The 17,609-nt window shown below is 43.3% G+C and overlaps 1 protein-coding gene across 1 annotated transcript; it reads left to right on the plus strand.

Annotated features, from left to right (window-relative positions):
* The first annotated feature begins 253 nt into the window (after window positions 1-253).
* On the plus strand, window positions 254-17,358 carry LOC139612041 (protein NLRC3-like). The gene is made up of 8 exons (XM_071467164.1): window positions 254-384; window positions 3,423-3,545; window positions 3,649-3,878; window positions 4,109-5,900; window positions 9,272-9,445; window positions 13,021-13,197; window positions 13,919-14,092; window positions 14,946-17,358. Exons 1-8 carry the CDS (start codon window positions 254-256, stop codon window positions 14,953-14,955), a joined length of 2,811 nt encoding a protein of 936 aa, XP_071323265.1. The 3' UTR covers window positions 14,956-17,358.
* The last annotated feature ends 251 nt before the right edge of the window (window positions 17,359-17,609 follow it).

Raw genomic sequence — 17,609 nt, forward strand, 5'->3', positions numbered from 1 at the left:
TATTCTGAAAAGTTCGACTAAAGTTCAGGTTCTGTGCTTCTCTTGACAGAGCTCTGAAACAGACACCAGTTCAGTAAATCCTTCAGACTGACATGTGACTGTGGCCACGACACCACACATGAACAGGACCAAAGTGTGTGTGTGTGTGTGTGTGTGTGTGTCTCTTGAGCAGCTTGTTTGTCCTGACTCTTGTGTGTGTGAGCTCACAGTCAGTGTTACTGGTTTCCCTCTCAGACTGACTGAAGTCCTGAAGATGAGTGATTGTGTGGAGGAAGAGGAGGACAGAGCAGAGTCTCCAGGACCCAGCTGTCTGTCTGTGAAGAGTCACTGGTCCAAAGGTGAAGTTCCAGACTTCAGTCCTGAACCTGGACCCTCAGACTCACAGTAAGAGACCTGCTACAAACCTGTGAACCTCCAAACTGTCTCTGTAACAGTGTTTAGTGTGTTGAGCTCCTGCAGTGACATCACTTCCTGTAACAGCTGCCATAGGTTTTTTTATGATATAAACTTTATTCATAAACAAATCAAGATACAAACAAACAAGGCAGTTTAGCTTCTTCACAGGAAAAACTGAGGTTGAGCAGAAACACATTAAATAAATAAAGTCAAAGTTTAAGAGAAAAAAAAACAGAAATACATGAAAAGATTAAGAAGAAGATTCATGAAATAAATCAAGAGAATAAACTAACTTCAGGGCTTTCTTATCATCCTTTATCAGCTTCAGAGACTTGCATAGTGATTGAAATTCATTCAGCCCATGATTCATACATGGTTTGGTTTTAAAGTACCTGCATTTGTAAATGATCCTCTTGGACTGTGTCCAGCTCCACATGTCGCTCCAGAAAGACTGATCCACAGTGGAAGAATAAATGTTCCAAGCTTTCAGTCTCATTTTCACAGAACACACAGTTCTTCACATCAAGATCAAACCTCAGTTTTCACAACTTGTTTGTTGGGTAAATCTCATTTAAGATTTTAAAGTTCACCTCTTTCACTTCAGGAGGGAGAGGAAGTGAAATATATCTTCTCCTTATCACCTTCATCTCCTCAAGCTCAAATCCCCTCAGTATAGAATTTCTTTTAACTGGGCTGTGGTAGCGTTCCTATAACAGACTGTTTCTAATAACTTTGTACATTTACTGTCTCAAAAGTCAGTTCCTGCGCTGCAGAGCTGTGTCAGCCCAGGAGAGATCTTTAACCACTGATCTCAAAGAGACTGGTACGGCTTTAATCAATCTGTTAAAGGTTTGAACAGAACATTTGAGTTGGAATTTCTCACAGAACATCTCGTGCTGTAACACATTTCCACCGTCATCCAGAAAATGAGCTGCAGCCCAGATTCCTTCAGATTTCCACTCATCTAAATCCACTGATTTTTCACAGTGTAGAACATGTGTGTTGTTCCACACAGGTGTGTTATGTGGTGTCATATTATGTCTATATATTAATTTCCAGTAGAGGAGGGCTTGCTGATGGAAAGTGGAGAGTTTGAACTAAAAAGATGAAAGACTGTAACCACTTCAGTTTCAAGACACCACTCAGAATATCAAGATCAATCACATTTGCTCCCCCCTCTTCATAGTTTTTAATGATATCAGTTCTCCTTATATACTAACATTTATTTCTCCATTTGGACTTAAATTAACTTTATTGATAGTTTGGATCATTGTCGGTGATATGGGGAAGGAGAGAGCTGGTAAATCAGTCTGCACAAACTCTCCATCTTTGTTAACAAAATCCTCCCAGACATGCTGACATCTCTCTGCAGCCATCTGTGAAGAACTGTCTGACACTTTTCCATATTGTTACAGATATTCCTCTTTTCACTCATAATTCTGTCTCTACAAACAACAGTCCCTAAAGACTTCCCCTCCTTCTGAACCTGTATATTACATGCTGACTGCAGGGGGCGCTCCTGCAGTGTCATTGTTTCACATTCATTGATGTTGAACCATGGACCTGATGCTTTGGAGAACTGATTGACTGCAAAGCTAAAGGATCTGATTTTCATTTTATAAGAACAAAGTTGGGTCATCCACCAGCTGACTTCTTATTATTTGTTTATCCATCACATTTAACCTTCAATGTCACTGTTTTAATCAGAGTAGATCACATCTCTGCCACCATTACAAACAGAGGTGGCCAAGTGCCATGTCCTAGAGAAACACAGCTGTAGATTCCATTGTACAGCAGCCCTATAATCTTAATAAATGTCTCTCCAAGACCAAAGAACCTCAAAGTTTCCAGTATAAACTGATGTTGGACAGAATCAAATGCTTTGTAAAAATCGAGAAATAAAATAAACCCACTCGCTTGGATTATTTCACTACCATCAAGAAGGTCTAATACAGGCCTTGTGTTATTATGAACTGACCTTCCTTTCAAAAATCTTATAAAGGCACAAGGCACAGACACTTTTAAGACACAGATCATCTAACTTGGTTTGTAACTCCATCAGTTTGTTTTTCTCCTAAAGTTTTAGATCTGTTTCCTACAACACTGAGAAATTTCTTGGAGAAAATTACTTTAATATTTTTTCCTTGTTAGTTCTGTACAAACATTTGTAGTAAATTCTCTAATTTTGAATTAAGTAAATTCCGGTTTGCAATTATTACCTTCAATTGAATTATGATTTTCAATATCCCTTATTATTTCTCTAATTTTTTTTTTGGCTTTTTATGCCTTTATTGGAGAGGGCAGTTGAGACAGACAGGAAATGGGGAGGCAGAGAGAAAGGGAATGACACGCAGAATAGGGCCCTGTGTGCAGGATTCAAACGGGGGCCGCCTGCAGTGAGGACTATAGCCTCAACACATGGGGCAGGTGCTCTACCCACTAAGCTAAACACCACCCCTTATTTCTCTAATTTTATCACAATATACTTCCTTATTTAACAAACTGGCATCAAACTTCCAATGTCCTTTCTGTCTAATTTCTTTCCTTTTGGGTTCTAAGATAAAATCTACAAAACAATGATCTGACAAGGTGCTTTGGAAATTTTGGATTGTGAAGTGTAACTCAGAATATTATCACTCACCAACCAGTGATCATTTCTCTATTTGCTTCCTCCATTAGGCTTAAACCATGTGGAACTATTAACCCCCCCAATTTAAACTTTTGTAAACATCAGTTAAATTATTATCTGTCATAAAACTTTGTCCTTACACTCATCTCTGCAGGCCCTCTGGCACTTTACCACCAGCTCTGTTGTCTGTAGCGTATGGAAGAAAATCTGACTCTGTGAATTTCTGCCACTGGTTTTGTTTTGCATTGGAATTGTGGATCTGAATTTTTAAAAAGTGAATTAAACTGTGAATAGAAAATTCAAACTTGGAAACAAATCCAAATTCACAATGACTCTGTCATCAGAGAATTGATCAGTGATCGATTTGATATGAATAAAAACATGTTTGTGTTTGCAGAGGTCAGAACCACAGACTGAGAGCAGAGTCTCCAGGATCCAGCTGTCTGTCTATGAAGAGTGACCGGTCCAAAGAGTTTGATCCTCCAGACCTCAGTCCTGAACCTGGACCCTCAGACTCACAGTAAGAGACAGTTTCTACTGTAAACTGAGCTGAAGATGATTCAGTTATTAGACATATTTGACTGTGACATGTTAGCGATGAAGAAATGTCTTCACAGAGGGAGGAAGAGGAGTGGTGTCTCTGTGGAGGAGCAGCTGTCCTGCTGTACTCTGTGTCAGGACGTCCTGAAGGATCCAGTCTCTACCAGCTGTGGACACTGGTTCTGCAGACAGTGCTTCACCTCATACTGGGACCAGTCTGGGTCTTCAGGAGACCCCTCCTGTCCCCAGTGTGGACAAAGACCCAGAACCAGACCTGGACTGCAGACAGCCAGTCAGAGCAGCACTGTACAAAGTGAGACTGAACATGTGTCTGCTGATGTCTTCATTTCTGAAACCAGGACCTGTTGTTTTCTCCAGTGTCAGTTGTTCTATCACACAGCACTGACATTTCAGATGATTCTAAAAAGCACAACATTAAAAAGCTTTTCTTTGCTGCTCTTTAGTTTTTCTGTAGCTGATGAAAATAATCAGCAGATTCTCAGATTCTCTGTCTTCAGTCTGACATTGTCTCTTCTCTTTCAGCAGATAGTGGTCTGCAGGAGGTTTTAGATCAACATAAGATCAGTCTGAGGAGCAGATGTGAACGTGTGACTGAAGGAAGTGATGGAACAGGAAGTGGAACCCTCCTCAACAGGATCTACACTGAGCTCTACATCACAAAGGGACAGAGTGAAGAGGTTAATACCCAACATGAGGTGAGGCAGCTGGAGACAGATTCCAAGATGAAGACCCTCCATGACGCTCCAATCAAGTGCCACGACATCTTTAAAGCCTTACCTGACCAACAGAGACCCATCAGAGTGGTTCTGACCAACGGCGTCGCTGGCATTGGAAAAACCTTCTCAGTGCAGAAGTTCAGTCTGGACTGGGCAGAGGGCTTGGAGAACCAAGATGTCAGTCTGCTGGTTCTGCTTTCGTTCAGGGAGCTGAACCTGATCAGAGAGCAGCAGTACAGTCTTCTCAGGCTGCTCCATGTTTTCCATCCAACATTACAGAAGGTCACAGCAGAGCAGCTGGCTGTCTGTAAAGTTCTGTTCATCTTGGACGGCCTGGATGAAAGCAGACTTTCACTGGATTTCAACAACAGGGAGGTTGTGTCTGATGTCACACAGACGTCATCAGTCAACCTGCTGCTGACAAACCTCATCCAGGGGAATCTGCTTCCCTCGGCTCTGGTCTGGATCACTTCCAGACCTGCAGCAGCCAATCAGATCCCTCCTACACGTGTTGACAGGGTAACAGAGGTACGAGGCTTCACTGACGCCCAGAAGGAGGAGTACTTCAGGAGGAGATCCAGTGATGAAGAGCTGTCCAGCAGAACCATCTCACACATCAAGAAGTCCAGGAGCCTCCACATCATGTGTCAAGTCCCAGTCTTCTGCTGGATCACTGCTACAGTTCTGGAGCACATGTTGACTACAGAGCAGAGAGGAGAGCTGCCCCAGACCCTGACTGACCTGTTCTCACACTTCCTGCTGGTTCAGACAAAGAGGAAGAAGCTCAAGTATGATGAGGGACATGAGACCAGTCCACAGGAGCTGATGGAGGCTGACAGGGAAGTTCTTCTGAAGCTGGGGAGGCTGGCGTTTGAACATCTGGAGAAAGGAAACATCATGTTCTACCAAGAAGACCTGGAGCAGTGTGGTCTGGATGTCACAGAGGCCTCGGTGTACTCAGGACTCTGTACTGAGATCTTCAAAAGAGAGAGTGTGATCTTCCAGAAAACAGTCTACTGCTTTGTTCATCTGAGCATTCAGGAGTTTCTGGCTGCAGTCTACATGTTCCACTGTTACACCAACAGGAACACAGAGGTCCTGGAGAACTTCCTGGGGAAAAAACACTGTGATTCAACCCTGGATGACTTCCTGAAGGCAGCCATGGAGAAATCCCTCAGAAGTAAATATGGTCACCTGGACCTGTTTGTTCGCTTCCTTCATGGCCTCTCTCTGAAGTCCAACCAGAGACTATTAGGAGGTCTGCTGGGTCAGACAGAGAACAGTCCCGAAACCATCCAGAGAGCCATCAACAACCTGAAGGAGATGAACAGTGATGAAATATCTCCTGACAGAAGCATCAATATCTTCCACTGTCTGATGGAGATGAAGGACCACTCAGTTCATCAGGAGATCCAAGAGTTCCTGAAATCAGAGACCAGGTCAGAGAAGGAACTCTCTGAGATCCACTGCTCAGCTCTGGCCTACATGCTGCAGATGTCAGAGGAGGTTCTGGATGAGTTGGACCTGAGGAAGTACAAGACATCATATCAGGGACGATGGAGACTGATCCCAGCTGTGAGGAACTGCAGGAAGGCTCGGTGAGTCCAGACATGATCAATATAATTATCAATCAGTAGATTAGATCAGTAGTTGAGTCAAATTCAGATAAACACAGTTTTCATTTATTCTCATTATTCTTAGTTTTACTTTGAAACAATCAAAGGTCAGTTGTGTTTTTTCTGGAGGTGTTGTAAATGCTGTGAGCACCAAAATGTAGATGTTTCAGTTGGTTGTGATTGTTGCTGTTAAGTTCATAAAAACACTTGTTTTGTTTATTTGTGATAATTGTTCGATTCTTCATTGATTTGTTAATGTTCTGTGTTGTTTTGAGTCTTTTTGGTTTAATCCAAACCTGATCAAACTAATTAAAGCAGCTCCACTGATCTTACACCTCGGTGTGTGTTTCCAGGTGTTGTGCACAAGTAGGGACAATTTGGTTATTGGTGTATAATATTAATGATTATCAGTGATAATCACCAATATATATATAGATGTTTACTACAAGTAGTAACCTCGGGGCACCACCCGGTCACCAGGGACCAATGACCAAATTGATGACTCAAAATACAGTCTCAGAAGGTTGATTGAAGTGTAAATTCGAGCACTGACTGTTGTGAATCCAGCTGTTATCACTAATATAGTCACAATAATCACAGACAACGACGAGTTAAATTATAACAGGATTTATTAATAAGGGTAATAATTATTCAAAATAACATCACTTGATATTAAACCGATTATAATTCAACTATGACTAAAACAAACATTGGTTACTAACGAGATGATTACAGGCAAAACACATATGTACAACTGTGTGTGTGTGTGTGTGTGTGTGTGAGGGAGAGAGAGAGAAGATGGTGACGGAGTCACGTGAGTGATGTGTCAGTAGGAGCCAAGATGGCGGCAGCACGAGGTACTCGCTAGAGCCAAGATGGCAGCTGGACGCAGAGTGTGAATGGTGTGAACACGAGAACAAAGGGAGGGGCCTTGAGCCTTACGTGTATGATGCGATCACACTCTAGGGCCTGAATGTGAGTGAGATGTAGATGAGGTGCGTGATTGGGAGGAAGAGGGAGAATAGAGGTGAAGAGAGGAAAGAGTCCACAAGAGGTCGTCACCACAGTTAATAATCACCACAATATCACTACACAATAACGGAGCCAGAGAACCGGAGCTCGTCTGGTCGGATATTGGTCCTTTAACTAGTGATATTTGACTTATTAAGCTGATCACAGTGAATGATCTAAACAACAAGATATGCAGCACTTCACAGCTCGGTCCTCGGCTGGGAGCTCGGCAGGTCGTGTCCTGCTCTCCTGGCGATGACTGTGATGAGTTCCTCGGCGGCAGCGGGAAGATCACAGATGAGGGACGGTGAACTTTGTTTGTCCTTAACAAAGTCGGCGCTCGTCCTCACAGGACGTGAAATCAGGTGACTGCACAGCAATATCCGAAAGATGAAAAAACAAAAAGGAAACAAACACAGCAGTCTGTGCGCTCGGCCTGCGAGTTGAAGACTGTGACCTAGGTTTAAGAAGTTGTGGAAAAAGGTCAGATGTTTGCAGATTGCTCCCTTTCAGCAGCCGAGTTGTGGAGAGAGCTGGAGTAGCTCTCTACTGTAACTGGTGCCCGGGAAAAAGCAACAGAGAAGGGTCACGGTGCTGCTTTTATTACCTGAGTGATGTCACCGGGGATCCCTGCTTAAGTTCCTGGCCTTGGCCAGTGCCGTTGCTGAGTTTACATTCCACTCTGATTCGCACCTAGGTGTGAATCGTGGGGGGTCATGGCGCTGTCTTTCAAACAGCTGACCAACTCTAGCTCAGGCTCTGAGAGGGACATGTAGTTTCCATTGTTCTTTTCAGAACCCATGGCTTGAGATCCCAACACAGGTGTTTCCAGGAGTTTCCAGGTGTTGGGGAGGACACCTGCATATGAGAGAACAGTAGTATTAAACCTTTAGTGTCTCCAGCTGTGCAGTCTGATAAATGTCCTCAGGTGATGTCACCTGAGTCAGTGTGGGCGGAGTCTGAAGACGACACCAGACCTCTGTAGCCCCCCTCATCTCTGCTGCATAACACACCTTAATCTAACAGCTGAGGGTTGGTGGTTGAGGTGCATTGTGGGTAATGTAGGCAGCAGGTTTTTCTGAGGAAGAAGAATGTGTGAATGAAAAAAGAAGATGTCTCTGGTTCAGCTTTGTTGAAACTGTCCATTGTGACAGTGTTACAGGAGAGCAGTGATGAATCTGTGGAGGTCTGTGTTCAGGACTCATGAGGTTTCTATGACAACAGTCATCAGTGTTTGACAGTGAACAGTGAATGCAGTGAAGCTCTAATGAGCAGGTTCTAGCAGGTGTTTAGTAAAGTTTGTATAAGACCTGAATCATTGTCCAGAGATGACTGAAGTCATGATGAGCATGGAGGATGTTAGGGGACGCCCCCCCCCCTTTAAATCACAGGAGACAAAAACAGTGGGCTCCAATGAAAGCTGCTTTAAAAGTGGAGCTGAACAGCAGCCACTGTGGTAACAACAAACACTGATGGGATAATGGTTCATGATCAAACAGAATGTAACAGCTGCACAAGCAGAGAAAAGTCATCACATCAGTGAAATGACTCAACTGGTCAAAGCAGAACAAGAGTGGAGATGTAAACCCCTGAGTGTATTGACCTGATCAAGGCTGAGCTTTATTGATTATTGAACTTTTCATGTTGAAGAGTGAACTTGTGTTTTTTCAAGTGTCATGGTGGAGCTTTAAAGTCTTTCCATAGATTGTGTTGAATGAGACAGAAAGTCCCAGGTGTTTTCTCTCTTGTTGCTGTAGAGGAGAGTCGTATCAGGAAATGTTCAGCTTCAGCCAAGAACACAGGTGTGAATCTATCAGAGCAGAATGGGAGGATTCAGTCTTCTTCTACACACCAGAGCTCAGTGTCATGTTTCTGTGAGGACCTTCTGTGAAAACCAGGCAGCACAGTTTGTTCATGGATCAACGTGGGTGCTGCCACTGATTCACCACAATGAGCCAGATGTGTTTTATGCAGTGGTGTGTGTTGACCTCTACAGAGAGGCAGCAGAGCCAAGCAATCTGGAGTCAGTTTAAAAACAGTGGAGAATAAAACTGATTTTCTGAACAAGATTCTGACTCTGGATCAAATCATATGATGGAAGCAGAAATGTAACATCATTTTCCCTCCTTCATCTGCACAACAAAGATTCCCATGAAACTCTGCAGGTCTGAGAGAGAGTGATGAGAATTATTGTTTCATGTCAAACACAATCAGATCAGATGAGCTGAGCCACAGATGTGAAGAGCAGATGTTCATCACATCATCATCTTTTCTCATCAGATGCATTTTCACTTCAGTGTCTTTTATTACAAACTGTCTGATTTTTTAAAATATTTTCACAGACTTGGTTATTGTCAACTCTCAGAGACTCACTGTGAAGTCGTGTCCTCAGCTCTGAAGTCCAACCCCTCCCATCTGAGACACCTGGACCTGAGTGGAAACTACCTGAAGGATTCAGCAGTGAAGCAGCTGTGTGCTGGACTGGAGAGTCCAAACTGTAGACTGGAGACTCTGAGGTCAGTTCACTGACTGGAGCTGTTGTAGTTTTATATTCAGTTCAAATCTGTGAAGTTCCAGTTTTTCATTGGTTGGTTCATTTTCAGGATTTCTGTGTGAGGATTTAAAAAATCAGCCAGTGAAGAGAAAGAAGGAAGATGAGACCAGGAGCAGAGTGGTGATGGGGAGGGTCAGGAGAATCCCTGTGGGGCCATTTGGGGGCCGGACTGATTATTTTGTAGACTAATAATATTGTGTTATATAAAAGTGGTCTACCTCGCTGCACCATCCTGCAGCCTGAACTGAGCCTCGCAGCCTCTTGTCTCTCCCAGCACGTCAGACGCTACCAAGTCTATATTTGCAGTAGGGGGGTAAATGAGCAGCCCCTCCTCAGGGGGTACAACCCTGGTGTGCCTTGAAATGTGATTGGTCAGCTGCTGACCAATAAGAGCTGTGAAGTGGGGCTGGTACAGAGTCATCAGAGACGTGTTGGTGTTATCAGGGAACGTGTGTGTTCACTGTTCACATTGGTTTGAAGCAGCAGCAGAAAGAGAAGGAGAAAGGTGGAGCAGAGAAGAATGAAGAAGAACAAATACTGGAGGAGGAAGCAGAGAAATGTTCCACAATCACAGAGAGATTCAACATCCAGTAAAGAGCCGGCAGCTGAAATGCTAAGCAGGGGCGTTGTAGCTAGCTGCTAGCTCAGCTCATAGTAAATGTGGCTAGTATAGCTAGCTGCTAGTTGTTGGGCAGCAGCCCTGTGCTTGTGTTAGCTGCTGTTTGTCTTTGTGTGTTATTAACAGCTGGGACTGGTGATCTCCAGGTAAAATGAAGGGTCCCACTCGGCCCCTGGATGAGAGCAGTCACAGTGTTTGTGATTCAGAGCAGCAGAGAATTGACAGAGTTTGATGTTAAAACCAGAAAGTTGATGAGAATCAAACTGCAACAGTCTCACAGATCTTCTGCTGCTGCTGCTGATCTGAACACCAGCAAAGCTGCAGCTCTCTGCAACCAACAAATGTTGCAGCTGTTGTTGTGTGTTGATGTCAGCACTGCAGCATCATGGGAAGCCACAGACCTTCAGACTGCAACACAAACCAGATCAAAGCAGGGCCAGTGGCTGAGGCGGCTGAGCTCCCACCTCCCCAACATCATAGTGAATAAACAGCTGAGGAGCCAACATGTCCTCTATGTTCAGGTGGAGCTTCATGTGGCTCCTTCTATCAGGGGCTAAAACAAGCCTGTCTCCAGGCCCACACACCTGGAGACATCAGCAGGTGCTGAGGTGTCTCCCAGCAGCCACTGAGAGTCAGAGCTCAGAGGTGAACTCACTGGAGGCAGAAGGAGACAAGATGGATTTGATTTGTTGGTGAGGGTGAAGGACTCAGGAAGCAGCTTTGAACAGGCGTGATGCAGCTGAAGGCAGGGAGGGACTGGCCAATCAGAGGAGATCCAGGAAAACAGCTCCTAGTTCCTCAGGAGACAGCTGCCACTGATCTGAGAGCAGGTGTTGTGTTGTGGTCAGAAACACAGCAGCTTGTGTATGTTGTGGAGCTGACAGTACCATGGGAGGACGCAGGAGAAACGGCGTCTGAGAGGAAACAGCTCAGATACACAGAGCTGGCAGCAGAGGCAGAGGAGCCTGCTCTGAAAGCTGAGCTCCAGGGGAGGTTGGCTGTAGGGGTTTTGTTGGCAGATCAGTCTGGTCCCTGTTACCTGAACTGAGCTGCTCTCACTTCTGTTCTCTTCAAGTCCACGTTGTGCTTCTCTGAACCTGTGCACTGTGAACTCAAAGCGCTCCAGGTGTCCTTCATGTCATATCTAGTTGATTGTGTGTGAACACAACAAAAGCTCAGACTTGATCTTGAAGAATGGAGCTTCTTCTAATCACATGAATAACACAAGTGGTCATGTGACTGTGTTCAGGAGCAGTTACCAGAGCATACTGACACTAACACTCAGAGAAACTCTGTTCATCAACTATCAGACCTAAACCGTGGACGTTGTGCTGAGCTGAAGGGTTGTAGGACTGTGAGCACAGGTTTGATCTCTGCTCTGTGACCTTCATTAACCCCGTCCTCACTCAGTCTGCTCCTCACTGGGGGGTTGATGTGAAAACCAGATGAATTCTACTTCCTCATTCAGTGAAGATCAGCTGAATAAATCTGTGGTGTTTTCCAGCAGGAGGCTCTGAACGTTACCTGAAGGTGAACTGGTTGTTGCTGCAGGTCACAGAATCTGACGGCTCACAGAATGGGCTGTAACACCGGTGGTAGACTGAGGCCGAGCACTCGTCCTCCTCAAGTTCTCAACAGTGACACAAGTTCTTCTTTAAAGATGTGGACACACAGAAATATTTTCCCTCCTCCTGTAAATGTGACTTTGTGCAGTTGTTTGGTGACTTTGGAACATTGAAGCTGCTCCACCATGTTTGTTCTGAACAGTGTGACTGAGTTCTCACTGTTTGTTCACGTCCTCAGTGTTTTGTTTCTGTGCTGATGTCTGTAGTGTCAGAGAGGGAACAGACTAAACAGACGTGAATCCTCTGATTCTCCTCTGATCACAGACTGAACTGAGGTCAGCAGCAGCTGATCAACCTGTGTTCACATCAACAGCTGTATGAATGTTGTACTGACATTTGGATGATGTGTGTAGAAGGCTGACATGATGAAGATCCACAATAAAAGAAGGACAAAGTCACTCTACCCATTTTAGACAAAGATCATTGATCAGGACAAATCTGATTGATTATCAATCATTGATCTTCATCTTTGATTCTTTATTCAGATTATGGCGCTGCAGGTTGTCAGAGATCAGCTGTTCTTCTCTGGGCTCAGCTCTGAAGTCCAACCCCTCCCATCTGAGAGAACTGGACCTGAGCTGGAACCAGAACCTGCAGGGTCCAGGAGTGAAGGGTCTGTGTGGTTTTCTGCAGAGTCCAGACTGTAGACTGGAGACTCTGAGGTCAGTTCACTGTTGTAGATCTTATATCTTGAATCCACAGCTAATGAAGCTTCACACACAAGTTGAATCCATTGACTGTGAATGAATGAATGACATTGTAAATAGTTGTTGTCTCATGTTTCCAGTTGTTCTTCTCTCAGACTGAGAATGATTCTTCAGTTTCAGCTCATTTCACTCACTTGTCATGAATAATGTCTGTTCACTTCAGTTCAACCTTCACAGCTCACACACTCGTATTTCTCTCAGTCAGAGGACTCATGTTTTCTAAATCCACTGGAGAAAATGTCCAGTGTTAGTTGTTCAAGTCAATTCATTTTTATCACAACAACATACACAAGATCCTCACAACTAATATTTGTCCAAAGAAAGTGAAGAAACAATCTTCTTTTTTTCAGTAGATTTCAGTGAAGTGTCAGGACTAATGTCTGTTTGATCAAACTGTGCGTGTGTTTTCATCTGTAACACAACACACACAACTGTTGTGTTGACAATGTTGTGTTGTACTGACATGATGAAGATCCACAATAACAGAAGGACAAAGTCACTCTTCTCATTTTAGACAAAGATCATTGATCAGGACAAATCTGATTGATTATCAATCACTGATCTACATCTTTGATTCTTTATTCAGATTGGAGAACTGCAGGTTGTCAGAGATCAGCTGTTCTTCTCTGGGCTCAGCTCTGAAGTCCAACCCCTCCCATCTGAGAGAACTGGACCTGAGCTGGAACCAGGACCTGCAGGATCCAGGAGTGAAGGGTCTGTGTGGTTTTCTGCAGAGTCCAGACTGTAGACTGGAGACTCTGAGGTCAGACTCCATGTTTTCTTTCTGTGCTGAGATGAATGTGATGTGAAAGTTGTGTTGACACTGAGCTGCAGACATGAGGCTGATATTATACTGATCCACACTGAGGATCTTCATGGTAAAGTCTGTTTTCTTCTTCTCTGCTTTTAGTCCAGTGACTGTTTCTCCTCAACTTTCACCTCATGACTTTTTAAAACACCAACAGAAACACATTGAATCTGTCAGACAATAACTGATCTATAATCAATAGCTGATGGTCCCAACACTTTTATAAGGCTCTGTGATGTTTGTACTGACTCCAATATTCAAAGCCAAGTTGTCATAGCAACAGGTTGTTTCATCACTTTAAATCCTGTAGGTTTGACTGTGTTAAATATTTGAGCTCAGTCACCAGGTGTCTATGTCTCTGCCGTTCCATCAACTAGTGAATTGAATATATATTTCTATACATTTGTTCTCATGTCTCCAAACTTCAGCCTGACATGTTTGTTGTCTTTGAAAACTTGAGGATCTTTAGTAGAATCTGCACAACATGAGTTTGTATAGATGGAGCCACAGGTGGAGCTGGCAGAGTTGAAGAGGTGGAGTCACTACGTCTTTATTGAAGCAGCAGCATGTTGTCATGAATATTAATGAGAGCTGTTTTTACTTTGTCTGTTTGACTCTTTGTGGTTTCAAGCAGGAACTTTGTCTCCTAAACTCACATCTTTGATTCTTTATTCAGATTGAGGAGCTGCAGTTTGTCAGAGATCAGCTGTTCTTCTCTGGTCTCAGCTCTGAAGTCCAACCCCTCCCATCTGAGAGAACTGGACCTGAGCTTCAACAACCTGCGGTATTCAGACCTTAAGGATCTCCATGGTCTCGTGGAGAGTCCAGACTGTAGACTGGAGACTCTGAGGTCAGTAGAGGGGCGGAGTCAGTCCATGCTGCTCTCAGCAGTATTGTACTAAACACAGTTAGTATCAGAGCAAAGATCCAGTGTTTCCTGTGAACCTCCAACCTCCTCAGTGGCTGCTTTCCTCAGTGAAGCTGTGAGAGGAGAACGGGGACAGGCTTCAGGATTGGACAGAAAGACAGAGAGAGAGACAACAGTCAGCCAATCAGAGCAGCCAGAAGCTTGTTGTGATCATGTGTGTGAGTCGATGTGAAGACGACTGGTGTTGTTGTGTTGATGTGTACAGGAAATAAAGCTGATTCCAGCTGACAGCCTCACAGATGGACAGAGACAGTGTCCTCATTCATCAAACTGTCCAATCTGATCTGAGACTGTTTGTTCTCTGGTTTCAACACTAAACAGCTGATCAGTTTCATCTGTGTCACAGCTCTGAGATCAGTGTGATGGAGCCTGACAGTCCCTGGCTCTTAGTGACAGCCTCCATGTTCAGTCAGGTGATGTTTCAGAAGCAGCTCACATGTTGATCAACACACAGAGACTCTGTGTTTAAAGTGACATCAGCTGACAGGTAACAGGAGTGAATCCATCACTGACCTGTTGCTGACTCAGCACTTTGTTTCCACTGTGGACTGAGTGAAATGTGCAGAGTGAACAGACTTGATGCTGAACGTCTCTGCAGGTCTGTGAGCTTCCAGCTCAGTGTGTTCACTCCAACACGTTAACATGAGAGCTGAGAGGAAGCAGCTGCTGCACATCTGGTCTGAACAGGACTGAAGTCCCTGCTGCATCACTGACTGATGAAGTGAGTCTCTGTAAACACTGATTCATCTCCTCTGCTTTCTTCTTCTCTACACAGATGTTGGTGAGAGTGGAGAGGAGAGCTTGATCCAGCAGTGACTGACAGAGGAACCAGAAGAAGTGGAGATGACTCTCAGTGCTGCAGTCTGAACTGATCTGAGAACAGCTCCACTGTCACACACAGAGTCCAGTCCACCATCATCCCTGTGTGTTCCTCTGGATCTGACAGAGCATCATCAGTGTCTCTGGACTTAAAGCTCATCAAGTTCAGCTCTGAACAGTTTCCTTGTTGAGCTTCACAAAGAGGGAATTTCACAGTAAAATGACTTGAACTCTGAAGATTAGTTTGACTCAGACTTTGAAGCCTCATGTTCTTCAGCTGAACTTTACAAGATATTATTGTATAGGAGGAACATGTTGTTTTTATCCTCCATTTTATTGATGTATTCAATAATACACTATAGAAGATATAGTAAATTATCATATTCATAATGTTGGATATGCTAAATATTTGTAACCAGCCCCTGCAGTGAACAGAAACCAAGAAAGATTTTTACTCCAGTAGAAGTTAAAATATTTTAAGATGAAAGTAAAAAGTAAGTTAAAGTTAAAATCTACTCATTATGTTACTGTTACATTTTCATAGTATTGTATTTTATTGCACATTTACTGCTTCTCTTAAGCCTGTTGAGATATGAGGTTTTTAGCCATATCTCCCAGCCTTTTCATATGAGCATGTCTATATATCTTAATGATATGTCAACAAGTATCAATGGTTTAATTAATCATTAATTAACAGAACTTTAAGTCATTTTGTGTGGTAAATAATGTTTTTATATTTACTTCCTGTTCTTTATAGCCTTTTATTTGACTGGTGTTTAGTTCTGCTGTTTGTAGCAGAATAATAATTCAGTGTAAATTCAAATGTAGCTTAAACTTTCACCGACACAGTGAGGGGGGCAGTAGAGTTTCAAGAGCCAGAACCACCTCCACCAATCAGAGGTTTAGTTCAGCCTGAGAGGTAAAACCCAGGGCTGGTGAGAGCATCATCATCTTCATCAGCTCCTCTCTTCTCTCATTGGCTGTCATTCACAGCTGATCCACAGAAATACTCTGGGCTTTGTTTACTAGAGGTTTTAATGTTGGCGTTTCACTTGTTTCTTGTCTTTGTTTTTATATCCAGAGACTGTTGATGTGAAGTGCAGCATTATCAATGACCATAATTAGCAAATCATTTGAACACATTTCCTCCATCCACTACTGACTTATTCAATGACCTTGTTGCTTCCAATGATAATTTAAGATTTTCTTTAGATTCAGTTTCTCCTGATCAAAAAACACCACAAATCAAATCACCATGGAAAAAGAAGCTGTTGAAAAGCTGAGAGAGGACAGAGGAAAAGCAAATCACATGTTCACTTGTATATTTTTAAACATCTGGTTTTAATTAACAGTTAATTCAGAAAACCAAAATAACCACAGTTTTCTTTTCTACAGCTGATAATCTTTTAAATCCACCACCTGCTCTCAGTCTAACTCAACTTTCAACTGAGAAAATCTCAGCACAGTTTTAAAGAAAACATTTCTGTTAGAGCCAGCAGAGCAAATATTAACACACACACTGTCACACTGCATGCATGGGCTCCCAGCTATGATGTCAACCAATCTGCTGCCTTAATCTGTCCTCAGGAACAACAAGACTAATAAAGTCCCCTGAAAACAGCCATAGGAATGGTGAATATCCTCAGGGGCCCCACAGTACTGAATATGGTGTTCCTCAAGGAACCATTCACAGCCCAATCCTGTTCTCACTATATTTGCTCCCACTGGGAAACAGTATCAACCATCACCATATTGGGTGTCATCTGTACGCTGATGATACACAATTGTACATCTCTGTTTCCCCAAATGACTCCATTGCACTGCTCTCTCTCATCACCTGTCTCACCAACATTAACACATGGATGTTATGATAAAAACCTTTTAAAAGCAGCAAGAGAAAATCTACACTTTGTGTTTGGTCTCAGCAAACAAATGAAAACACTAATCACATATTTGGGATCACTTTAGCCTCAGATCTTTAGAGGAAGAAATAAGAAATGTTTCCAAAGTCACTCAGAATCCTCACTCACACTTTTATCACTACCTGTTTAGACTGTTGTGATTCTCTGTACCTTTCAGAAACGACTGTAAAGTTGTGACATGAGATTTTCTTTGGTTTTATGTTCCATGCAGATCACTAAGCTCTTCCACTACCTTTCTTTTAGATGTCTTTTCAGTGTTTTTTGTTGTTGTGCTGTTTTAATCCTGTGTGAATCACTTTAGGCAAAGTGTTTGTAGGACATATTTTATGTATGTTATCTATATGTTATATCAATAAAGTTGAATTGAAAAACATTTTAGAGCCAAGTTTAACCTGTTGCTGCCCAGAGGGACCACCTGTCCTGCAGAGTCTGTCAGTCTTCATGTGTCAGGACAGAGTGAAGCAGCTCCACGGTTTCTGCACCGGCCTTCACTCACACTCACCTGCTCACCTGAGTGATTATCTGCTTTAATCTGAACCATGCTCTGAAACTTCATGGTCTGCACACGCACTGACAATTTGTTGCTGATTGGCTGGTGGTGATTCCCTTGAGCCAATCACTTCCTCTCCTGCCTCCTGACCAAACAGACCTCAGTGACTCTGACTGTTGGTGGGTTGAAGAGCTGAGCAGCTGCTGAT

This window comes from Trachinotus anak, unplaced genomic scaffold (genome assembly GCF_046630095.1).
Source record: "Trachinotus anak isolate AG129_WGS33_773 ecotype Australia unplaced genomic scaffold, CSIRO_AGI_Tana_v1 ptg000029l, whole genome shotgun sequence".
In the NCBI taxonomy this organism is placed as follows: Eukaryota; Metazoa; Chordata; class Actinopteri; order Carangiformes; family Carangidae; genus Trachinotus; species Trachinotus anak.

Bases quoted from the DNA above. Each gene is read 5' to 3' on its own strand.
- LOC139612041 (XM_071467164.1), top strand. From the start codon at position 254: ATGAGTGATTGTGTGGAGGAAGAGGAGGACAGAGCAGAGTCTCCAGGA. The intron at 5,901-9,271 runs GTGAGTCCAGAC...ATATTTTCACAG, and splicing joins AGGAACTGCAGGAAGGCTCG to ACTTGGTTATTGTCAACTCT. The intron at 9,446-13,020 runs GTCAGTTCACTG...TTCTTTATTCAG, and splicing joins TGTAGACTGGAGACTCTGAG to ATTGGAGAACTGCAGGTTGT.